At 42.8% G+C, this 25,543-nt stretch overlaps 2 protein-coding genes across 2 annotated transcripts in view; one reads left to right on the top strand and one right to left on the bottom strand.

Moving 5' to 3' along the window:
- Positions 1-6,849: 6,849 nt before the first annotated feature.
- On the bottom strand, positions 6,850-16,790 carry SFRP4 (secreted frizzled related protein 4). Its single transcript, XM_088521061.1, has 6 exons — positions 16,349-16,790; positions 16,187-16,267; positions 16,029-16,094; positions 12,736-12,934; positions 9,611-9,674; positions 6,850-7,137 (listed from the first exon to the last, which is right to left on the bottom strand). The coding sequence occupies exons 1-6, from the start codon at positions 16,788-16,790 to the stop codon at positions 6,952-6,954; spliced, it is 1,038 nt and encodes a 345-aa protein (XP_088377187.1). The 3' UTR covers positions 6,850-6,951.
- A 1,097-nt stretch (positions 16,791-17,887) lies between these two features.
- The window catches only part of EPDR1 (ependymin related 1), a 31,638-nt gene continuing 23,982 nt past the window's right edge, over positions 17,888-25,543 (top strand). Inside the window, exon 1 of the mRNA XM_088521062.1 lies at positions 17,888-18,144. Within this exon, the coding sequence (XP_088377188.1) occupies positions 17,897-18,144 (248 nt within the window). The 5' untranslated portion in view covers positions 17,888-17,896. The remainder of the gene's footprint in view (positions 18,145-25,543) is intronic.

The raw sequence follows: 25,543 nt of genomic DNA on the forward strand, positions 1-25,543 counted from the left end.
AATGAACCAGGGACAGGGTCCATCCGGAGAGAGTCAGTCAGAGACAACGGGCAGTTCCTACAACATAGCTCAAACAAGGCTTGAGTCTGAGCTTAAATGGGGCGCTGAGGCCCACATGAACAGAGTGGGTAGGGACGTTAGAGGTGAGAGTGCCCAGCGTTATTAAGGCTTATTGGTACCCTCAGAGTCCTGAGGAACATTCTCCTTGTTTTGTTTATTCTTTCCCTAAACATTTTCTAATGGTCACCGTCACAAATAGAATAATAAGCAAGATGGTTCTTTCACGTCCAGTCTATCCAAATATGAAGCAAAATATAAAGTCAGCTTTTACATATGGCTGTTCTTGAACTATATATCTGTGCAAAACTGGTGAGTTTGTATCCTGTCTCAGTGTAGTTTGGCTGGCTTTCATGAAGAACAGAGCTGATAAACTGCAGCTGATGAAGTCTCATTTTGCTGTCTGAAAGTGTTGAAGGTTGAGATACTGAGGAACAGCATACAATTAAAGGTATTGACACTGCAGCAGGATTAGAAGCACGAAGGTTGGAAAGCATAGTTTTCCCACTTTTCTTACAGCCTCTATTGTATTTAATGTAACCAGCTATTTTAAGGAGCTTCCTGAAAAATATTTCTGTTGTGCTGCGGCATTTGTTATTACAGGCATTCCTTTAGCAAAAGTTGGACTGAACATTCTCCTGGAGAGGCGCATTTTCATCTACAGCTGCTCTCCTGCAATAACGGGCACTTGAGGCGAGCTGTAGGAAGTTTTGATTAGTGCAGAATTTATGACACCTCAGTGCGCTGATTTCTGAGAAGCGTAGTTCAGAATTGCTTTATTTTCTTTGGCTTGTCTTTTACTTTAAAGACCAATTAAAACTGTTCTTCCTGGCATTATTTCAGCACTCTGGGTCTTTTGGGTGCTGGCGTGCAGTGCTTTAAAGCATGAGGCAGTCTCAGAAAAGGCCTGAATTCGGCAATGTAAATTTATCAGTTCAGTTCATTTGACAGGATCTTCGCTAGAGCTACTGGCTTCTGTTACATGGAGCAAATAAAATCTTGAAATTTTTTGACAGGGCCATAAATGCTGAAATGACAGTAATGCCTATGTCTTAATAAGTGTTCAAGAAGCTTCTGCTTTCACAAACAAATAGTAAATATTTGATAGCTATCATACAGAGGCTGTGGAATACTGTGGAATATTTACTGTACCAGTCTTAGATATTATATTCAGCTCTTGCTGTATACTAGTTGTGCTTGGTGTGATGAAATTTTTCATACTCAGTTATTGTTTATTTAACCATGATTCTTTATACTCTACTGCATCATTCAAATCCTTGCACTTCAGAGGTACCTAAAGTGTCATGAAAATTAAAATTCAGCATTTCTCCTGTTGGCTTTTGATTTGTAGCTATTGAAGGATTGTATTATTCGGATTCATATACATATATAACTAATGATTGTTGTTCTGTGCTTGGTTAAAATTATTCAGCAGGTTACATTGAAATGCTATGTGTAGATCTGTGATGGTTTTTCTTTGCATTGCTTGAATATGTAAACTTCAGTTGGAATGTGGGAAAATGCAATATACTAAGACTTATTTGTTTCTCCTAAATATCTTCTTGATTTCAATGTCTCTTGGCAGCTTTGGAAGGAAGCAGTGTAAGAGATACATTTCAAAGTAATCAAAATAATGGTCTTAGGCAGTGGTGGAAAGAGTCAGACGCATGAAGTTTGTGTCTCTTCCAGATACAAACTTTGTAGGAATATCAAAACATAATACACTCAGAAACGTGGCAGTTGAAAAACTATCAATGCTTTAAGAGATTATTTGGTCACTTTAAAAGTTTACTCAACTTCTAGATACTGTCCACATAATCTGTGCTGCCATTCCCTAGTCTTTAAATTTTACATTACTGTGAACTTGACATGGTCAAGGTTTGAGCAGTTCTGAGCAGATGGGCAGATATTTGCTTTTGTAGAGTCAGGAAGAATGTGTTCCAACATAAACCCCAGCAATTGTGAGCCTCACGGTTGAAAATCTTCTTGCAGTTATGTTTATATGGTTCCTTTGCCTACAAATCTTAGAGAAAGTCTGACTATCTCTTTTTATCCTTTGTCCTAAGTTTTTTATCCTAAGTATCAGACGGAAAGAGAATGTGACCTTCATGACCATTAATCTAGAAAATATTCTGTGGTTCTGTGTCGAATTTCATGGTGCAGACATGTGACTAAAATTCTTCCAGTACTAACAAAAGATAACGTAATTATTCCTCTGATTTTTGTCCCAGCATGAAATAAACAGAACCACAGAGCGTGCTTATTTGTTTAACAGACCACGTATTTCCATGTTTAGGAAATTTAATGAAATCATAATCTGATATTAAGACTGTATGAAAGATCTCTTTCAGGTTAGAATGATAAACAAGTTGGCTTTAAATCTCAAAATGCTGTATAAGAAGCATTTTAGAATTAGATATATCTATCTAATTGTAGTATTTGTACTGCATTATGTAATAAAACAAGGGAACTGGGAATACTTTTTCCCCACTAAGAAGATGAGATCAATCAGCCTGTGGTTGTGCACTGCTGCATTGGTTTTTCTTTGCTCTCCTTGGTAGAGGAAGTACATTGGTGGGTCAGACCTTACAAGTATCTATTCACTTTGTCTGCAATTCACTATGTGTAAACAATTCATTTTCTGGTTGTCCTGCTCAGAGGATAAATACTGGTGTGCTTTGAGTATCTACAGAGACAATTTTCATCATATTGTAACTGTAAAGAATCAAAATACCAAGATTGTTTTTCTATGTTGGGCACCTCTTCATTGTTTTGATTTAACCATTTACCTTCTATCTGTAACAGGGACTCTTGACATATTTAAATATGTCAAGCATATAGCTTGGCATATTTAAGGTGCATTTGGCTTTCAGTCTTAGTATTCTCATCCAGAAGGAAAAGAGTATGTCCTTACTCTCAGACAGTTTTTTTTCATGGTTATTGCCGTACTGTTTTTACCCACAAGCCTTTAGCAGTCATAGCTGGAGCCAGGCTGAAAAATTACCTGGGCTGCTCTGAATTTACAGCCTATCAGAAATGAAATTTCAGAATCCTGCTTGACCATCCAGCACGTCTGACATTTAATTTCAGATATGCTATAGGAAATACAGTCAGTTGAGATTAGTATTTCTGCAGAGTCTTGGCTAAGTTTAATTAAAAGTTATGTACCTTTACAGAAATTACATCTTCATTTGTAAGTTGCTGGTTTCACTGTAAGTGAAAGCATAATGTTTAATGGTCCTGATGGATTTATATTTATCTAAAAAAATATTTGGAGCTGATAAGGTTGATCAGGAAAGTATCCTTTAGGCAACTGCCAGATTTGTATTTACGTTCAACTACTAAGCAAACCAAAAAGTGTATGTCACTTGTACATGATCGAAATAAATATTTTTTTCGGGTTTCATTGATTTGGAATCTAGTTACAATGGTAACCTAAGTTACAACGGTAGATAAAATAATTTAAGAGCTGTTTTGAGTATTTTGGACTGGAAAATTCTTTTTGTTTGTATGGGAAGTACTTCTCAGTTACACGCAATGACTGGACAAAAGTAACAAAATTACAGTGCTGAATTGAATTAAACTGACCAGGTCATTCAGGTCCTGCTGCAGGGAGGTTTATGAGGGTTTTTTATGTGCTTCATAAAAGAGTTCTGATCTGCATTTACAGTGAGCTACTAAAATGGTGCCAATTATTCACAATTAGAGTAAATATTTTTTCAGGTTTCTGTCTTTTGGAATTGAGGTTAGAACATTCAGTGAAATATTCAATGGCACTTCTTACTAAACTGGGCACATGTGTGTGGGAGGTAGTAAGAGACTCACTGGAAACATCTGTTCAATACTCCAGACCATTTGTATTTTATATAAAGAAATGCCAGGCCTTTCAGTAGGAAGGCAGCTGTACCACTAAGAAGAAAACATTTGCCACTTTCAATTTTGATCTGTTGTTTTTTCAGCTGTGGACAGGTCCAAAATTACTTTTGTCCATCAGCAGGTTGTTTGTCCATTGTGATAAATCCAGGTTTCATAGTTCTAGGCCTGGAGCGGCCTCCAGGCCAGGGCCATCAGCACGGCAGTTCCTGCTGTCTGTGGTCTTGGCCATGGACGTGCACGAGGAGAGCTAAGTCTTACTTACTTCTGTTTAACCTACTTCTGTCTAACTCCTGGTGCCTGTGGGAGTGTGGAAGGGCTGGTTGAGCACTGTGGGGACGCAGAGGGTCATGCTCATCTGCTCCCATGGCGGTTTCTCACCTTTGTGCAGGAAGGGCCACAGGCCTCCGGGCTGCCTTCGGCATCTGGCGTCAGCTGTGGGTTGATGCTGCAGTTTTGGTTAATTACTGAGAGGGGCTTAATAAATGGACTGAATTTTATTACTAGGAAACTGAGTTTACTCGTGGCTTCATAAAAAATAGAAGAAAAATTAAATTGGGAAAATGCAATCTTACTAGCTGATTCCCCCGTCTGCATGTTTGTCCTCTACATTACCATATCCCTTGCTGTTTGTTGTCCTGCCTTGCCTTCTTCAGTGTTTTTATCACACCAAAGTGAAAGCTAGCATAAAACTATCAGAAAATGTCAAGGAATTGGTGAACACTGGGATTGGTGCATGAAACAATGCATCAAAGTTTATTCCAATGTAATAGAATGGTGAATGAAATGATAACTTACAGGAGAAATGGTGAAAAAGCTCTGCAGAAAGTAATTTTTGAAATTTTCCCTTAATATAAAAAAGACTGAAGAAAAATAGTTTGATTTTAACAGTTAAAATAATGTATACGGCTGCTATGAACTTTAACTAGCCAGTCCAGTGGTTTCAGTCAATGAGCACCGCCCTGGACTGTTCACAATCAAACTTATTAAAGTGAAATATCACAACCTCAGTATTGGTTATTTCAACATGACAATAGGACTGTTGTCCATTTTTAATAGTTATCCTTAGATATATTGATTAGGGCATTTTTAGTTGGGATCAACAGCAAAACAAAGTTTAAGAACTCCTGCTACACAGTTCAAAACAAACAAAAAAATACATTTCCTGATCTTTTATTTCATGCTTACTTAAATCAGCATTTTCAAACTTACCCTACAGTGAAATTCTAGCTCCCTCAATTTCAATTTTGCTTTTTTATTCTATAGAACTAAAATTTCACCTGTGAAGTGAGTCTGCACATAAAAGTGCAGTCTGATTTTTTTTGATTATTTTTAAGACATGTGAAAAACACAATTTACATTAAACTCAGCGGACACTATAGGCCCATGATCCCTGGCACCTGGGCTGAACTTCGAAGCTAATTCTACGAGTTTTCCAAAGGGAAATAACAAAAAGGTCTACATTCTAATGGCGGCCTTTGCTTGTTTTAGCAGTCACTTCAGAACTGTCAGTCTTGTAGTTTTGCATACAACTACCTTACTTAGTGTTATCCAAATTTTCTAAAATACGTCTGCCCCTTTGTTTTAACCATTCTGCTTTGCAATTTATGCTGTCTACTTGTGTTACCATACTGCCAAGTTTACTACCTGTATTAGCAAAACTGCTACAGAAAATTCTGTCTTCCCATTCATGCATGCACATGTCTTTGGATTTCTTGGTAATAATTGATAATAACCTTGGTAATGATACATTACAACTAATCATGTCAATATATTAATATGTTAACCTACACAGAACTCTTCTTTCTGATACAGAATCTCACTATTTTAGAAATATTTATTATATTTTATAAATATCAGGAATGCCAATTCTAGTCTTTCAGGTTGGCAATGGTAGTTCTTGAATGGTTATCAAGAGCTCATAGAGCAGAAATGTAGGAGATTTCCTTATGTGCGAACGGCAACTAGTCTGTGCAAGCCATACTGGGCATACCTCACATACAGCTAGGCAGGAATAGCATAAACACCAACCTGGGGGTGCACCAGTTGGATTTATATCAGGTCTACTATTTTAATACCTCACACAGCAAAAAGGTCAGTAAAACTTACCCCAAGATAGAAACATCTGCTTTGTCAGCCCTGCCACAGATCACAACGTTCACAGCAGGAAAACTGTAGATAGCCAGTTGTTTTTGAGAGATTTATGAATAAGGACAAATAATCTTATTTATTTATTTGGCAACTAGGCAAGATTTAGAAATAGTGTCTAACAATAAAAAATGGTTCAAGACTCAAATGAACAGTGAGCCACACAAAGCCCTATTTTCATTTTTATACTGTACAGTAGCTATCCATTAAGTTTAGAGTAATGCTCTTCATTTTCACGATAAAGCTATATTACAGCAAACATGTAAATGTTACTTTAAAGAATTCTACATTTCTGCTTCACTTTAATCTGTTCTTTTAAAAAATACTGATTTTTTTTCAATTAGATGTTTAAATATGTTTGAATTTATAACAACAGAAGCCAGCCTGAAGTACAATAAAAAAGTGTCTGCTTTCGATGCATTTTTGCTACACAAAGTCACAAGTTCAAATAGTAAAACAGTAAGCATATTTCTGGCACGCACATTAAAAAAAAAATACTAATCACATAATCCATATCCAGATGCTTATTGGTAAAGTATGCTTTGGAATGCTTTGAACAAGGTCTGTGATTCCTAAGAGCAGACAGATTCATCTCCAGCAGCTGCAGTAGTTACTGACTGAACCTTCTACCTAGAATTAGAATCGGAGCCCTACGGTAAAATTCAGTCAGCGTGAATATGCCTACCACAAATTAGTGCAAACCTACACTCTGTGGCTTGAAAGAAAAAACATTAAAAGTAAAGTGCAGCAACAACGTCTATGTAGAAACTGCAGTGAGTTTTTAAACTGATGAGTTCTAGATTAATAAAACAAGCCAATCAAGCCAGCTTGAGACCCTTATCATGCAAGAGAAGTCCTTCATAAGTGTGGCGTTCATACTTTCTTAGGGTTTATTTCTTTCTGACCATTTCTTGTTTTGGCCTTTTTGGGGCCACTGACCAATGGGTGGGTATTCTTTGCTGGTGGTTTGGATGCCCCACTGCGACCACTGCGTCCTGCATTCTGGTTCTTGCTGTGGGCTGTTCGCTGCTTTTGCTCCTGCAGTCTCTGTTCCCATCTCTGCAGAAAGTGGCAGAAACAAAGAGAGTTAGGGAAATACATTAGCATAAGTAACTGAGTCTTAATCGAGGCTAACCCAGAATCCCAGAATCCCGGAACAGTTGAGGTCGGAAGGGACCGCTAGAGATCATCTAGTCCAACCCCCTGCTCCAGCAGGGAGACCCCAGAGCAGGGTGGCATCCAGGCAGGTTTGAAGATCTCCCAAGCCATACTAGTGATGTTCATACTGGTTTCATGTCTGTCCTGCTGGCCATTCATCTCAGTATTTCACTGCTGTTTGCAGCGGTAACCTGCCACCATTCTAGGCTGGGACAACTTCCACAACCTGAGCCAAGGAGATGGCAGGTCTTTATCCTGCAGAGCAAACCCTTCTTATTGCCTCTCACATTTTTTTCAGAAATCCTGAGAAGTTGGCATTGTCACCACAAAGCAAACAATCCTTTCACAATATGTATTTATATGCATAGCTGCAAGAGAAGGTGGTGGTTACTTTCCAGTTCTTCTTCTCCTGGAGGTGCAGAGGACTGAGCAGAAAATGGTTTATATTACAGACAGAACAGAGAGATGACCACCAAAATCACAGCATACTTAGAGGTGCAGTGGGACAGTGGTGAATAATGCTGCGTATGCAGCTCTCTAGCAGCGCTCCTGAGAAATTCTGCAAACCAATTAGCTCAGCTCACCCATCAAAGAGAACAGCTGCCAGATTGGTTAGAAAACAGAATTTTAAAGTGAGGTTAAGAGTTTGGGTGGTCTGAAATACAGAGATTCATAACACTACACTCTTAACACTTATAGGACAGAAAAAAAGATAATTTTGAGAAAAACTTTTTCTTAAACAAACAAACAGACAGTTGAGGCTGGAAGGGATCTCACTGTTCCCCTCTCTTTGCCCATTGATCAGAGTGAGCAAAATGCTCTGCAGTTTGGTTGTTTAGTATCTCAGCACTGACCCTGTTGCTATTCAGGGTTGCAGTGTGGCTACAGAGAGATCAGGCATGTTGTGGTTATGTTAACAGATGTCTTCTGTGGCCCACAGCTAGCTCAAAACACTCATTTTAAGTGGTAGCTCAAGATAAAAGCTGGATGCAAGTCTTCAGAGATGAATGATGGGCATTAAAATGAAACCACTGCAATACCTAGGTCATTAAGTTAGCACCATTATAAGCATCTTTTTAAAACAAGTCTCAGCAGGCATTTAGGTGTGTCCCACTGAAACATGCAGAAATTAATATTTAACATATGAAGCTATAAAGAGGAGAGACATTATGTGTTTTGAGAAGTAGTTCATTTTGCAAGAATGTCTCTATTCTGACAGTCTGTGAGTGAATGTCCAAAGCAGCTTCAAAACACAATTAGAAAAGACCAAATAGTGTGAGGAGGACACTAAAACACACTATGTACCAGTAATAGGTCATTAAGTTGACAGCTAAGGCCTTTCAGGTGTCTCAGTCAGTGTCAATATGCACATAAATCCCACCTGGGGCCACCTACAATTGCAACTTTTAAAAAATATTTAAAATTTTATTTTTCCACATACAGGATTTTTTTTTGATTAAATGGGGAGAAAAGGGAATGATGAAATAATCAAATACAATTGAAGGAATTGGTCTGTATTCTAAAAGCTCCTGCTGACAGAAGCATCTGCCTTTTTCCGCCTCCTATCAATTGGCAATTGGTCCAAAACTGAAATAATTAAAATAAATTAATGTTTTGAAAACATCTTTTCTGATGAATAACTGATGTAGTTTCTTCTACATATAGCAAATAGCAGGAAGAGTCTATCATCTTCTTCATCCACCCTGTTTTTGCATTAAAAGAAAGACGCATAGAAGCAGGAAATGATGCTAAGCACTATTCTGAAGGACCAAGAAGTCAGCTTCTCCTTCCTCCGCTGTCTTTCTACTTTTGACTTTTCACTTCCCTGTCTCCTGAAATGAGTGAGGGGATGCCCAATAGCTTTACTGGGTCTTGAGAGGGAGTCAGCTGCTGAGAAGTCTGTTTCACAAGTCTACAGTCTTCAATGCAGCGAAGTCCATTTACACAGTGTAGTGTAGTGGTGACGTTCTTAATGTGCACTATGTGCTCTGCATATCGCTTATCCAATAGCTAGGTGCCTTAGCAGGCATTGAAAGTAATTACCAGAGTTGTTATTGTAAGATCGTGTTTACCATCCAGCACATCACTCAACCACCATACTTAGGAACAGTTTGCAGATAAAACAGAAATAAAATTTTAGAGAACCTAATATAAAAGATGAAAATGTTCACATTTACACTTACATCCATATGTAGTGATGTACAAAAAATTAGTCTGATTTTTAGAGGTATTAAAATTTTGAAGTGAAATCAATGCCCAGGGGTGTTTAGTGCATCAGAAATTCAAGCACTTTTTTTTCAGTGCTGAAAGAGAATGTAAGTGCTTAACTTTTATATCAGGAACTCTCAGCACTCTTTTCCTTCATTGTATTTACCTTAACTCTTTTGTTTAGTTGATCCTTCCATTTTTCAACTAGACATCCATCAAGAAGCATCAACCTGCAAATTAAGAAATAAATGTGAGTTACAGGTAATTCTAGTTTTGAGTCCTGAGATGTCATTTCCCATGATTTAATATACACTGAAGTTGAAATGCACCAGCAGGTACTGGCACTGGCCATTCCTCCCTGTGGGTAGCTCTGCAGAAGACTGGGACACATTTTCGCCATAAAAGTATTTCTAAATGCTTATACTAATACGTCTAAAATTCCATTCCAAGCTCTGTAATCATTTAGATCAAAATCACATGAATATTTCAAATTTATGGGAAAAGAAAATCAAACTTATAGGAAAAGAAAATCACAACCAAAACTGTTCTGAGAAAACATTCAGAGCTCTCTGTCCTCACTTTGCAGGGGAAAATTGTCCTGTCCTAGTCACTGGTAATGAAGATTTAGATTGCGTAAGACACCCTATGAAACTCTTTACATTTCTTTATTTTGTGTTTTTTAATTTTGTTTAATGTGCACATGTGTGAAAACATGTTCTGTATATTATGGATAAAATAAAATGTTGCCCTAAACTAGGAGAGCAGTTATTGTATTTTCCTTTTCAATTGATAAAGGTAAGTTTCATGCACACCAATAAAATACATTTTAGCTGATGAATGGTAACATGTTTTCTGATCATTTGTAGTCATCTACACAACTATCTATAAATATATTATGAAGATTTACGAAGTGAATATTCTAAAGTGAAGTTAGAAAATGCACGGATGGTGACGTTTGTCTACCAATGACACCTGGCTAACTCCTATTTGAGTGTGCTAGTCAAGCCATGAAATTAATGAAGTAAGTGTAACTATTACTAACACATGCCTTGAAAAGCTTTCATTATACTCTGCTTATTCTAAAACACTCTGATGTCACGCCTTCCAGGTCCTAACCTAGAAACTATTATTTTTATAGCACAGAGATGATGGAATTTCTACATTTCCTGTTTTGCTAAGTAGTTCTACAAGGGGTATTTAGTAAAGCCTTAATATGTCCCAATAGAATTTCCCTAATTTTGGGAGGCTTTAATTAATCAGTGTTGCCTGAAGAAATCAAAGCATCATGATATGTGTACACAATTTCAAGAAGCACTTATTTGGCAAATGGGCTTTACGCAGCATAGCAAGGGTCAGTGTTCCTGGACAATTGTCATTCAATCCAGGTCAAAGAGTACCAAATGCTGCCAGCTATGCCCGGCAGCATCATCATCTATTTTGCGTGAATATAAAACAACAACATTGAGTACAAGCCCCAGAGAATCAGACCAACATGAGACACCGCTCCTTTCCAAGGAGAGACTATAGAATAAACATTTAAGACCAAAGTCAAGGCCACATCATAATGAATGAAGCCACAACGTGCTGTATATCTGAAGCATCTTGTGTTCTGGACAAATTACTGAGTGAAACTTTAACCCTGCTGAAGGACAATGGCTGTTTTGCCATCATCTTCTGTGGAGCCAAAGCTTCCACCCGTTGTGTCTCTGACATTTTAAAAAGCCACTGTAACTCAAAACCTTCCGTTTACATACCACTGAGTTCAACAGGAAATGCATATAATAGTTTATGTTTCTTTTTCAAATCCATTTTAGTACACTATATGAAATTAAAAACCTCAGTGACCTTTAAAAACCATCACAAAATATTTGGTAATTGGTGTATTTTTCCACTGTAATTGAGAAGCAGATTGTGATCTTTCACTTTTCAAATCCCTTTTCCCTGATAACCTCCTGAGGGGCAACTACAACAAAGTTCTGCAGCTCAGTGCTCCTGAATAGCAATCTCAGTCATGGTCCTTCTGTGTCACTCAGTGCACACATCCCTAGAATGGGTAACACAATTAAAGACCTCTGAATTAATCTTTGTGAAATTCTCCCAGATCTGGAGTGTGCTATGTGACAGCAGTGTAGTAGGTTAAAACAAAAAAGTTATGTTAATAAGATGTTCAGATGGTAGCTTTTAGAAGCACCTATAAAACACTTTTATAGTACTGCCATTAAAATGATTTAAAATATGGGCATGGCCCATCAAGTTCTGTATGTAGATATTCTATGATCCTTACAACTGCACTTATTCAATTAACAGTCATACCGCTGTATGACAAAATGTTGGCATGTTTTACAAGTAACCTCACCCCTGATGCACAGGACAAACTGACATGTGCTTATTACACATGTCCTGCCCTGCTGGAGTCTGTTGTTACTGGTGAATTTGGTGTGCTGATGGGGGTGGGATATTGACTTATGCCTCGAGAATAAAATTACACTTGTGATTCGCCATTCCCCCTCTTTCCTCAGACGAGCATGGTGGATTTCCTTCTGTGACTGGAGTTTGTCTGACTGACAGTTTAAAGGTCTGCTGAAGTTAACTTTTTTTTTTTTTTTTTTTAAATCATACAGCAAAACTGGCAAGCTGCTCTGCAAGTATTTACTTTTCATCAGCCATCTGGGAGCCAAAGCTCTCATGGCTGCTGCTTTGGCTATTGCTGGTGCAGCTGTGGGATCAGAAACATCACACTGATGGCATCAATCTGAAGTACGGATAAGCCGAATGAGATGGGCTGACTATGTCTCCTGCAGCTCAGTGGACTCCCTGATCTCCTTACCCACCCCTGGGGTCAGGGAGGCTGAAATCCACCTTCCTTTGAGCCTCTGTATGGTCTGGTGGGAATGAAGGGAGCCCTGACGTGACAGACACTGTCAGCCTCATACCTGTGGAAAACAGTCCCAGAAAAACACTCTGGAACAACTGGAGCTGCCTGAACTCCTGCACAGTGTCTGAAACAATATGCTGCTCTTAGTGACCCCGGGGTTTATGCTCCATGTGAGAGCCAGGTTTTCTAAGTACCACATGGTAAGTTAGAGCTGAAGTTGATTTTTAAAAAATCAAAAAATGAACTGTAAAGGTAATTGAAACACAGGGGTGTCTATGTGGGTTAAGAAAAACAATCAGTGTAATATTAGCTATAGACTCACAAAATATGAACAGAAAGGGAGTTTTGCCTCTTTCTCTTCTATTACAGCTAACTGTAAAGCTAATGCTTCTCTGAACCACATAGCAAGTGCTCACCTTGAACGCCATTCATAACACATGATGAGAACATCCTGCTTTGGTTGAAGAGGTGGACACTGGCACGAGGAATTTGTAAGAAGAGGCACTTGAGACAGAGGAATAGGCATCGAAGACTTGAGTATGTCTTTTACCTCGACCACAGTTGTTATCTCATTGCAGCTCCCTCTTTCTACACTTCTTACTTTAGCATGAATGACTGCAAATAGAAAAACAGGCATAAGAAAAATAGGCATTGTATTCGAAACTTAAGAATATCTTAAAAACAAAACATCTTAAATAGGAAGTGGTCATTCTGGTTGCGAATCTAGAACTATTCCTTCCTGTGTGGCTTCATGGAAGTGGCTTAGAATAACAAAGGCACGATCCTGATTTGGTTTTCAGTAGGACTGTTGACAAGTGTGAAATTAAACATGTGCTGAGAGCTTTGCCAGACCAAGCCGAATGATCTAGCCTGGAACTGCACACACATAAGTAGTTCCTTTGACTCACACTTGAATAACCCCTTGCATAAATCAGAGATTGTTCCATAGCTGTATGGTGCTATTTCAATTAAATAATGAATAATTTACCTCACAGACAGGTTACATTAATGTAGTCCTTTCAGCAACAAAATGATTTCCCTGTAGTATGCATGCAGAAACTAAAGTCTTGAAAGAAAGGAAGATTTGAAGACAGTAGCCAGAGACTTGGGATTTTCATGATGACTTATATTTTTTTTCTTTTGCCTTTTTTTTTGAGAGAGAAGCTAAGTATTGTATTATGTTTCAGTAGTAAAAATTCTCAAATAAAATTAAGTTCTATAAGGTGTTCTTCTGATTCTGAATTATTAAGCATTCACATAGTCATCTTTTATTGAGGAAAACTTTGTGCCTATAGAGTTGCAAGAAGGTGAAGGTCTACAGATTGCTCTGAGGACAGTATCTGACCAGTTTTGTGCCTGAGAATCCTGGAGGTATCTACTACTGTACTACCTTGCGCAGCTTTTTTCATTCTCAAGTTGCTGTGCTAAGTATCAAAACAGAGAAATGAAGAAAGATTTTTACATTAAGGACTTTGTCCTTTTTCCTTATCTAGGAAATACCAGAATTAGAAGGGTGTTCATATAGAACAATCATGAGATTCTTCTGTGAAATTAGCAATGTATGTGTCTCATCTCTGAAACCTCTACGTGCACTAAGTCCTGTCAACAGTGCCAGGAACTTTGAGTGAGAAGGGAATGAATGATTAGGCCCCAAAGGTTTATTTTTATGGAGTTCAACATGAAGATTTAATAACAAGTGGAGGAAAGCCACAGTTACACAAGTTTTGGAGGAAACAGCAAAATACAGGTGCCTTTTTTTTCTCTTCTCCACATTAAATGCAGCCCCAATTGACATACATAGAACATGCTGTGATCAGCATGCAGCAACATTGCCCCTGGGAGCTGCCAAGTCAGAGGCAGTGAAATACATCTTGAAACATTTGGAATAAATTTCTAACACAGAGCAAAATTCTAATGCAGACTAGGTTTTATGTGCTAACCTTATCAAGACATAAATAATGGCTAACAGCTACAAAATGCATTGTAGTTCAATTTTACAGACTCACAACGTATTTTAAAGAGTGATATTGAAACCAAATAACACCTCAGCTCCTAAACAACAGAAAACTTTTGAAAATATTTATCCATATTTGCATAGATTTTAGTTGGAATTTGCTTTTCAGTGATCAGTGCAGATGTTGACTAACTAGTGTAAGCATTATAAATATCTGTTGCAATGTATGGTTCATGAAAACATTATAAAATTATAGCTATGGTTATAATTATGTTTTAGCTATAGACAAGTAATCAGCTGTTTCTTGTATTTTAACAACTAAAAAATAGTCCTAAGCAGACAGAAAAACAATTTGACTGTCTACATTAAAAAATCTGTTTTATTTGTAACTTTTTCTCCCTTATTGCACCTCCCAATCATTTCTCACATAAACACATCTGTTTATCTTAAAGGGGGCTGAATGAAAACCTACCTCTCAAAAATAAAGCATTGATTTTACAAACTCAATGCAAATAAATTATTGAAGCTTTTCTAAATCTGTAGATCCTCACCTGCAGTTTTTATTCAGGCAACACTCTCACTGATGTCACTAGAATATGAATTTGAATGGATAAGCCTGTATTTCAGAATAGTCAGTTTATACCACTTCTTTTTCACATATTTCAGAGAGTTGTGGAAGCTCATTGTTCCACCTGAGCTTACTCTTTGTGTACTGAGGTGGATTACGGAACTATATGCACCAAAAAGCTATGATAAAATTAACTTTCTAAGTTAGATGTTCAGTTTGATCATTCCCACCAAGCTAGCTATGATTTTTTTTTGTAGCAGTAGTAAAAAAGACTGAAGCAAATAACTACAAACTTACTTTCATTTAATATCACACAAATAGGAATTTCAAAGTCTATTGTGACAAAACATAATATCCCTATTACACAAGAAATAAAAACATCTCTTGAAGAAACAAATTTTCTGTGAAAAAAATCCTTATACTGCACTACATCACAATACAGCATCTTAAATTCACAGCATCTCAAATAGCAATTTTCTTGGACAGTACAGAAGTTTAACTTGGTGTCTATCTAATCTTACTTAGCTTTTTTTCCTGACTCCCAAGATTAGAAATCCCAGGGGTCAGCATGGAGGGGGCTAAGGAGGAGTGGGACACATACTCACTTGCATCGCCAATATGTCATACAATATATCACAAGACTCTTGGCTGGCTGGTGTAAATTGTCATTGAATTCAGTTGATCTATGACAATTCTTCACCAGCTGAGGCTCTGGCTAGTGAGCAAAAGATAGAATATAACAATTTGTGAATAATAAAGTTACTTTTCAAGTATTTCATTAGGTGCTTCATCTTCGTTAACCCTTAAGGTTCAAAAGGTATGTGATAAAAGTCAACCCTGGTTTATTCCACCTGCTGAAATCAAGCAGGAGCCAGCTAGCTCATGGTCACACTCGCACTGAATCCAACTGCATTAACCAGGGGTGACTGTTAACACTGGCAAGCAGCACTTTCAAAGAGCAACCTGTGGTCACGGTGCACTTTAATGGCCTTTTTTCCCCCCTTGTTTTTTATCAGAAAAGCACTGCCATCCACGCAGTGACTATTGCTGCCTGCCGGAGACGGGCACCAGTAGTTGCACGTGCTAATATTCAGTTTTGGAAGAGGAAGGCTGGAAGAGTGACACCTACAACGGCTGAGGTGCAGCAGGAAGGGCAAAATCGCACTTATCTAAGTCTGCTAACTTACTGTAGCTGTAGTTCTTGCTCAGGTAGGTGGACAGCGTGGGCTTGATCTTCTTGCACCTGCACCGCTCTTGGAGGGAAGAGGAGAGGGGGCGGTTAGGAGGTGGGTGCCCGCGGGGCCGCGCTGCCCGCGGGGCCGCGCGACGGGCGCCCCGTGCTCACCGTGGCTCCGGCTCCTGCACTCGGCCTCGGCCGCTCTCTCCGGCACCAGGGCGCCCTGCGTGAACTCCGTCCACTTGGCATCTGCAAAGAGAGGCGCCCGGGCAGCACCGGCCCCGCCGCCCGCGCCGGGGGCGCCCCCCGCCCGCCGCCGCGGCCGCTCACCCTCGGGCAGCTCGGTGACGATGGCCTCGGGGGAGATGCACACGCCGCGCTCGTAGACGGGCAGCTCGTCGCACGCGAGGCTCTCGGGCCAGCTGTGGTTGTAGCGGCGCATGATGGGCTCGCAGCCGTCGCGGGCGCGCTGGCACACGGACTTGCAGGGCTTGATGGGGTCGTAGAGGAACTCCAGCGTGCAGATGGGCGCGTACATGGCGCACAGGAAGAAGGGCAGCAGCGGGCTGCAGCCCGTGCCCACGAGCTCCTCGTACTGCTCGATGGCGAGCACGGCGTTCTCCTGCGTGCTGTGGTGCAGGTGGTTGGGCATGCGGGTGATGTTCCAGGGCATGGCCCGGCACATGGGGATGCGCACGGCCTCGCAGGGCGCGCCCTGCGCCCGCGGGCTCACCCGCAGCCACAGGGACACGGCCACCAAGGCGCGCAGCATCCTCCAGCCGCCGCCGCCCGCCTCCCGCCGCCGCCCGCCTCCCGCCGCCGCCGCGGAGCGGAGCCTGCCGGGCCCCGAGTGGCGGGCGGCTCGCAGACAGCCATGGAAGCGGCGGGGCCGCGTCTTATACGGGTGGCACGAGTGACGCGGGGGCCGGTCCGGCCGCCTTGGCAGCGGCGCGGCCGGGCGGGCGCTGCGTGTGCGCGCGGGCCGGTGCCGCGCGGTGCCGCCGCGCTGACATCAGCGCCCCGCGGCGCTGCCCGCCGGCCCGGGGCAGGGGCCGCGCGGGGCAGGGCCGGGCGGGCGCGGCGCGGCCTGCCCGCTCCCACGCAAGAGCGCGCGGGGCGGCGGGGGGCGCCTGCCTTTCCGAGCGCGACACGGAGCAGAAACTTTTTTTTTTTTTTTTTTTTTTTTTTTTTTTTTTTTTTTTTTTTTGAGCGAGAGAGACAGAGAGTTCTCGAGGAAGCCGGCAGTTGTTGCTGCCGCCTGCAGAGGTTTGCGGAGTTGTCTCCCTGCCTCGCAAACACTGCGACGGCTTTTGAGGCACCCCCTGCGGAAACACGGCTGAGCCCCTGCCCCGGTGGGCGCAGGGGTCTGCAGGAGCCCAACGCCGGGACAGACCCGGGGTGCCTGTGTGAGGAGCTTCCCCCTCTCCTCCGGCTGCTCACCCGGAGCGGGCAGGACACCAAGGCCAAGGGAACAGCGGGGACAACAGGGTGACAGCAACCTCCGCAGCCCACCTGGCAGCGGGGCAAGGCGCCATCCTGCCCGCGGGGGCTCCTGGCGCCGCACGGCGGGGCTTCCCGCTCTCCCACTATGGCTTAAGGGGGAACAGAATATGCCCAAGTCCCCGCCGTGCCCGTGCTCTCCCGCCCGTACTGAGCGGCAGCCCGGGGGTCACCCCCCCAGCATCGTGCATGACTCGGCAGGAGAGAGCTCTGTGCGGCCACCCTGGCTGCAACGGGCGGAGGAGGGGGCAGAATAAACGTTTTTTTAAAAAAAATCCCCGGGTAAATAGGTGATGCGGGTTTGGAGGCGGGCCGCCCTCCCCCGCGCGGCGCGGCCACCGCGTCCCGCCTGCGCGGCGCGGGGCGGCAGCGCGGAGCATGGCGCGGGCGGCGGGCGGCCTGCGGCGGCTGCTGGCGCTGGGGCTGCTGCTGGGCGGCCTCGCGCTGCGCGCCGGCGGAGCGGCGGCGGCCGCGCTGCCGTGCCAGGCGCCGCAGCAGTGGGAAGGGCGCGCCGTGTACTACGAGCACGGCACGGGCCGCAACACGCGCGCGGCCGTGTCCTACGACGGCCCCAACGAGCGCCTCCGCATCCTGGAGGAGAGGAAGGCGCTCATCCCCTGCAAGAAGTAGGTGCCGGCCCGGGGCCGGGCCCGGCTCGCCGCGGCGCCGGGCCCCGTGATGGCGGCGGGGCGCTGTGGCGCAGCGCGGGGCGCGGGCGGCCGTTAACGGCTCCCGTTGGGGGCCCGCGGGGCGCGGCCGTTGGTGGGGGGAAGGGGAGGGAAGCGGCCGTTGGGGGCTGAGGGTGACGAGGCGGCCCCACAGCGGCGGGGGGACGCCCGCGCCCCACACATGGAGGGGGAGGTTTATTAACGACAGCGTGCGCCCTTCGGCCGAGCTCCTCGCGCCTTTCTCAAGGGGGACGGGGACGGCGGCCAAAAACGTCACGCCGCCTGCGAAGCGTAACCCGGAGAGGTCACGTTCGCGGGTGGCACGAGGGGCTTCCAGCGCCGCGGTTTGCTAACAAGCTCGGTTCCTCTTTCACAAGCTCGCTGGCTGCTCTTCTGGGCTCCTGGCAGCTGTCACCTCCCTCACCTGTAGTACAGTGCGTTCATTCACGTAGCGCCCAGCCACCCGCCCCGGGCGACAGCGCTGCGCTTAATTTATACGCCGTGCTTCTGCTGAGTCAGTGGCGAACCCAGCAAAAGCACTCCTGCACTGGGCACGTCTTGGTTTGGTGAAAAGTTAAGTGCAGGAAAAAAAAAAAAAAAAAAAAAAAGCTGACTGAAAAAGGGCCTCTCTTTTTGCAGCCCACAAAGCTCAGGCTGACAGGCTAGTCAGAAGAAATGATTACTCCGGTGAGGCCTTCCTGAGCGAAGCATTTTGAGGTACCAAATAACAGTCAGACAGCATGCCAAGGCATACCAGCCAGTGTGAGGACAGCGAGTCTGCCGGCACCTTCACCCCTCCCGCCCCAAAACTGCCCAGGCAGAAGTATTTCAGTGCTGTGGAGGTGCAAATCGAGCTGAAGACCACCCAGCAAATGCAGTAATCCAAACTAAATGTTCTTTGCCATTAGAAGATCAATATTTCTTTTTGCTCCTAGCTTATTTTTCAGTACCACTAATCGATTTCTTACCAACATCCCCAGTCACTGTTCCTGCCTTTCCAAAATATATGCACTTCCTCTTTTTTTTTTTTTTCCTCTGGGAGTCTGGTTGTAAAAAGTCTTGTACCTGCCCTATTTTAAAGGTTGCTGTTCCCTTAGTGTGACTTTTTCTTTATAGTTATTTTAGGTAGGATCCATATGAAGGATGTTAAAGGCAGCATGCAGTTGTTTTTAGTGGTCTGCTAGCATACAGGCCTGGCACAGTTCATGATAATATTTCCCTTCTTCCAGAAGTCCTACATCAACTGCCATTAGACAGTCATAAACTGAACTAGATCTTTTCTAACAGCTAAGTTGGGCTGAGGTCATTTCTTTAAGCTTCTTTCTGTTTTATTTGAGGACTATTTTAAGATCGAATAATTGTTTTACATTTTCCACTCTGAGCCAGATTTTGGCTTTTGCCAAGACCTGTTCTTTTTACGTTTTTGACAAATATTTGTCTTGGGCTCAGTTTTGTCTAGGCTGATAGTGCTAGGAAGAGGCACAGTGCAGACAGGTGCAGCTGGAGCGTCTCTGTATTAGCTTTGCCTGTATGAGTTTTTTTCCTGTAGACGATCTATGACCTTTGGGATCCCCGCTGACCGTGTTTTCTGCCATGAAAAACTGGAGGGTGGTTTTGTTATGAGCGCAGCTAGTGTCTGCTAAGGGTGTGACCCGGCTTCCATTGAAGTCAACGGAAAGATTCCCATTGATTTCAATGTGTGTTGGATCAGGTCTAAAGTTGTGATCACAGCTTCATTTCACTTTGGACATAGTGAGTCATAAACTGAAGACATCAGAACTTAGAGGCAGGGGATTTATCCTGCCTTTGGAAAAAAGTCCCACTCCGCTTTGATATTGGCAAGAGAAGGATAATTACGCCAAAGCGGTGACTACAAAAGCAAGAAGAAAAATAGTGCTATCCTGGTCTCCAAGGAAATTTTGATATAAATTCTCATAAACAGACACATTTTCCTCCTATCGGATGCAACTTAGCAGCAATCAGGGTTGGCCAAAGACCGAATTTTTATACAAAGCATTTTCTGAATCTTACAAATGCGGACCTTAGTCATACACAGCCCTGTTTAAGTTAGTTGACTAAGGTTAATCAGGGACACAAAGATCTGCCTGTGCGGAATGGCTTGCAGGCTGGTAACCACAGGAAAACCTAAAACTTTCAGTTTTCATAGTAGGTATACGTTTCAAATTCATGTAATTTGCTGTGTGGCATTTTCATATCTATATCAACCCAGTGTTTTAAGTAAACTCCTGAAAAGTAACCATAAAGTGAATAACCCATCGATGCTTCATTAATATCACATTAATATCACTCATTCACAATTGCATGACCACCTGAGATCCATTTAGTGTTGACAGAAGCTGCCCCCTCCCCATCATGCCAGCTGTGACTGTCCACCATGACCCACACTGTGCTCCTCGTAGAACAAAGTAGAGCAGACTTGTTAGAGCAGCCATTGACCCTTGTTTCAGCCAGCTTGCTCTGTTTGTGTTTCTGTGGGTAGCACGTAGCCTGCTTGTACTCCTGCTTAGAGCATAAAAACTCCCAATTGTGATCTTAGGCTGGGATTTTTAGAAGAGAACCTGTTCCAGTTGGATTCAGTACTAAGCTTTCTTTTTGCTTTTACAGTTCCAGCCTTAGCCACACTCTGTATCTCTCTAGTCGTCTTCTACTTTATCCAGTGTCCTTGGATCTCTGGGTTTTTTCTCCTTTTAGGGCAAAATTTAGGGGGTAGAAGGAAGGGACAGTTTTCTCTTTTCTCGTTTTTGTGTAGCACTCTGCTGATAGCAGAAAAAAAAATATTGAGTATATTTTGCCATTTCCTGTTTGGAAGAGGTCATGCCAGTTAGGTTATTACACCTCTTGAAATGAGAACACTTGAAATTATTCCCTAAAGTTCTTAAAGCAGAGCTAGACTTTGTGTCAAATTACTTTTAAACACAGGAAGGATTTTTTTTAACTTTATTGCCTTCTGCATGGATTACTTCCTCAGAAGCCCTCTGTATAATAATAATTTCTTGCTCCTCTTCAGCCCCTTGTTCAACAAAACACTCACAAAATAAGCAAGCACAGCTGTGCTGCTAGGGGTGTTTGTCTCACTTCAAGGTATGTCTTGCTGTTTGCAAGGAGTGTCTTGCGAATTTGAGGATCGTGTCACTGCAGACTGACAGGACATCTTGGCACTACAAAAGTCAAAACCAAAAAATGCCATTGGCTACATTGTATTTGGTTTCATTCTTCTAGACATTCTGTGTGTGTCTTGTACCACTTTTCATTTTCTCAGAGGAGCAGAGCAAGAAATATACTTCCTGGCAGTGCTAGAGCCACTTAGTAGGCATTAGTGCTCACCTATGAAGGAAGGAAAGCGTGAAATAGGTCGCAGAAAGAAACACTACGCACCAGGTTTCTTTGAGGGCTGGGGTGTTCTGCCATATTCTACCCTTAGCTCCCGTATTTTTCACAGAGTAACTTTCAGAGGAATACACTGCTGTAACATTTTTTCTTCTAAGAATGTGAGGATAGGAAGAAGAAATTTTCTATGTGGTCTGTAAAACTAGAAAAGAAGGACAAAGGGAACAATGCAAAATCTCTGTAAAAAAAAAATTCTTCGGTGAGTGTATTTTTACAGTAACCCCTGGGGGTGATACGTCTGTAATGCGCTGTGCGCTGCACGTTGGGATTCTGATGTTACTGAGGCTGCTATCAGCATCCATTGTCTCAATAGCCATAATTGCAGAGTAGAAACAAATCCAGCATCAGCTTGGGCTGTCACATCAATGTTTATTTAAAGGCAGACTGCATCATAATATTTTCCTTCGTTTCAGTGGTGTTTGCTAAGCACAATTATGAGGAGGAGGGACAAAGCCTGTGTTATAGAGCAGTATCTACATTATTCCTGCAGGTTGTCTGAATAAATGGCAATCCTTGTCCTCAAAGAATCGCAGAATAGTTGGAACTGGAATGGATCTCTGGACATTACTGGGTCCACCTCTCTACTCAAGCAAGGTCACAGTGCACGTTTCTCAGGACCATGAAGCTCAGGACTCCACAACATCTCTGGGCAAAATGACCCAGAGTTTAGTCATCCCCATGGTAAAAAAAAAAAAAAAAAAAGTGTTTTCCTATGTTAAGGTGGACCCTCCTGTGTTTCCTTATGTGTCAGTGCCTTTTGTCCAGTAGGCAAGACTGACAAGAATCTGACCTACCTTCTTGATACCCTGCCTTCAGGTATTTATACATACTGGTAAGATCCCCCTGAGCCTTCTCTTTTTCAGGTGAAATAGACCCAGTTCTCCTCAGATGCTCCCTACTAGACTTGCTCCTGCAAGTCCATGTCTTTCCTGTGCCGGGAGCCCAGACTTGGAGGCAGCAGTTCAGATCTGGCTCCATCAGAGCTCTCTAGAGGGAAAGGATGACCTCCCTCATCCTACTGGCAACACTCTTCCTAATGCAGACTAAGATACGATTGGATGCCTTTTTCACAAGAGCACAATGCTGCCCCATGTTCTTCAGGATCCCCAGGTCCTTCTCTGCATAACTGTTCTGTAGCTTGGTGACCCCCAGCTTGTATGTGTGCATAGACTTATTTCTGCCCAGGTGTTGGATTTTGTGTGGTTCCCCTCTCCCCATTTCTCCAGCCTGCCAAGGTTCCCTGAATGGCAATACAACCATCTGGTGTACCAGTCACTTCCCCCATTTTGGCGTTATCAGTGCTGAGGGTTCATTTGCTGTCATTGTCCAGGTCATTAATAAAGATGTTGAACAGTATTAGCTCCAATATCAAACGACAGAACTAAAGGAAACAGCCACAAACTGAAGCATCAAAAGTTCCACAGGAACTCAAGGAAAAATTTCTTAACAGTGAGGGTGACAGAGCACTGGAACAGGCTGCCAAGAGAGGTTGTGGAGTCTCCTTCTCTGGGGATCTTCAAAACCTGCTTGGATGCAGGCCTGTGCCGCATGCTCTAGGTGACCCTGCGTGTGCAGGGGGGTTGGACTAGATGATCTCTAGAGGTCCCTTCCAACCTTAAGCATTCTATGATTCGATGATTCTATGGGGAGTCACCACTGGTGGCTGGGATCCAGCTGGACCGTACTGCTGATCACAGCCTTCTGAGCCCAGTGGCTCAACTGGTTTTTAGTCCACCTCGCTGACCACTTACCTAGTCCATACTTTGCCCACCTGTCTATGAGGATGTTATAGGAGATGGTGTCAAAAGCCCTTCTACAGCCAAGGCAAACAACATCTGCTGTTCTCCCCTCCTCCATCAAGGCAGTCATCTCATCACTGGAGGCTGCCAGGTTGATTAGGTGTGATCTCCCCTTCATAAATCCATGCTGACTCCCAATAACCTTCTGGTCCTTCATGTTTCTGGATATGGTGGCAAGGATGAGTTGCTCCCTCAGCTTCTCAATGATGAAATTAAGGCTGTAGTTCTCTGGATCCTCCTTCTTCCTTGCAACAACACTGTGCAACTCCCTGTGGACTTGTGCCTGGATTCTCTCAGACTCCCAGGACTTGTTTATGGCCACTTGGTTAAGTGTTCTCTAGCCTCATCCTTCTCTGCTGAGGTTTAGTTTTCCTTGCTGCACTGCAAACTTCCCCTCTGCTCTCAGGGCCTTGGCAGTCTTGAGAGCTGGTTGTACCAGTAAAGAGGGAGGCAAAGAAGGTGTTCGACACCTCGCCCTTTCTGGTGTCCTTTGTCACTGCATCCTCAACTGAACAGACAGCACTATATGGTCAGGTACAAACATAACAGCAATCACCTGTGGAAGAGATGATGACTTTTCAAAATAAACAGCGCGGGCACGTGTGTCTGACTTATCTCAGGCTGCTGCTTAGTCGTTTTGGGATGTGTGATTGTAAAGGAAAAAACAGTGGTGTCTGACCTATTGAAATCATATAATCCATCCGTTCTGTGGTCATGATGGTGACTCAACAGGCTAAGTACTGAGCTACATTGAGCAGCTGCAAATTTGTTTCCCAGACTTGGTTTTGGAGTGGTTTCTGCTTTTTAACATTTAGGGGAATGAACTATGGTCATGGGTAAAATTTTCAAAATTTTCTAAAAGTGACTCGGGAACCCAAAGCTTATGTTTTAAGATTATGTAAAGTGTGCAGACTTGAGACCCTTAATTTGCAACAAAACTTAGAATTGAATTTTCAGCAGTTTCTATAAATCTTATATGAGTTCTTGGGATTCAAAATGCTTCATAAGCTGTTGTGTGTTTAAATCGCTTTTGAAAATACAGATTAATGGAAAGTATTCAAACCTCCTGACTGTATGTTTATCTCGTTCCCCAAGGTCACAAGAGTGAATCTGGGGAAGGGGCACTGAAAAGGCACTGAGATGGATGCAGATTAGCAGGCAGATGACAGATGCTTGTCTGAAACATCCAGCAGTTATTCTAGTGAGCTGTATGTCTTTGGAGTAAGAAGGATGGGCAGTACAAGCCTTAACATTCACATTCCTGTCTTGCACTGATTTACAAGCAAGAGTGTCCCTCAGTGATGCTCCCTGCCAAGGTGACCTGTTCCTTGGAGAAAAATATTGTGAGAGGTGCAAGCTGTGGTCTGCTAAGGCTGTGTAAGAGAGAGTCTTACTGCATATTTTGTTTCTGTTTGCTCCTGCCTAGGAGAGGCAACAGCCATTTTCTTCTTGGTCTTGTGGGAAATCAGACAGACTCTGCAGTTCAGGGAGGCAATGATTGCATTTGTTGTGCGAGGCGCGTGGAAGGAGAGGAGCAGAGGGTTCAGAGGAGGTGGCTGAGAACTACTCTCTAGATACTGAGGAGCGTGTATAAGAACACAACCGGGCTGCCTTAGTGGAAGATGGGAACTCCTGCCTTTGCAATGTTTTTCTTGTTTTTCTTTTACACTTTTGATAACCTCTTTGGATTGTAACGTCTTTGTCAGAAAACAAAAACAACAAAAACAAAACAAAACCCCCAAAACACAAAAAAAGAAGGCTCATTGAGTATGAATCAAATAGGTCTATTGGTTCAGGCAGTTGTGCTTACTATGGTGTTCTCAAAACCCTTTTACATGCTATGTATTCTGGAGCCATTTCCGACACTGCTGAAATACATCACTTACCCAATCTTCATGATATAAACTGAATTTTTAATTTTGGAAGAGCAGGAGCCCAAATCATTTAAGACTGGAAAGAAAATGTAGATGAACTGAATCCAGTGATCCCAAACTGATAACTTAGTTTAGTAACACCTGTCCCATATTCAGTCGGACTATTACTGTAAAATTGCTTATAAATACTGTTGACAGGATGTTCTTAAAAAATAGTGTTCATCATCATGAGGTTGTGCTTTTTAAAAAAGCACTGTTAAATGATAGCCATTGGAA

The sequence above is a fragment of the Tinamus guttatus genome, unplaced genomic scaffold (genome assembly GCF_059628265.1).
Source record: "Tinamus guttatus ecotype Peru unplaced genomic scaffold, ASM5962826v1 Tinamus_guttatus_pri_ptg000115l, whole genome shotgun sequence".
Taxonomy (NCBI): domain Eukaryota; kingdom Metazoa; phylum Chordata; class Aves; order Tinamiformes; family Tinamidae; genus Tinamus; species Tinamus guttatus.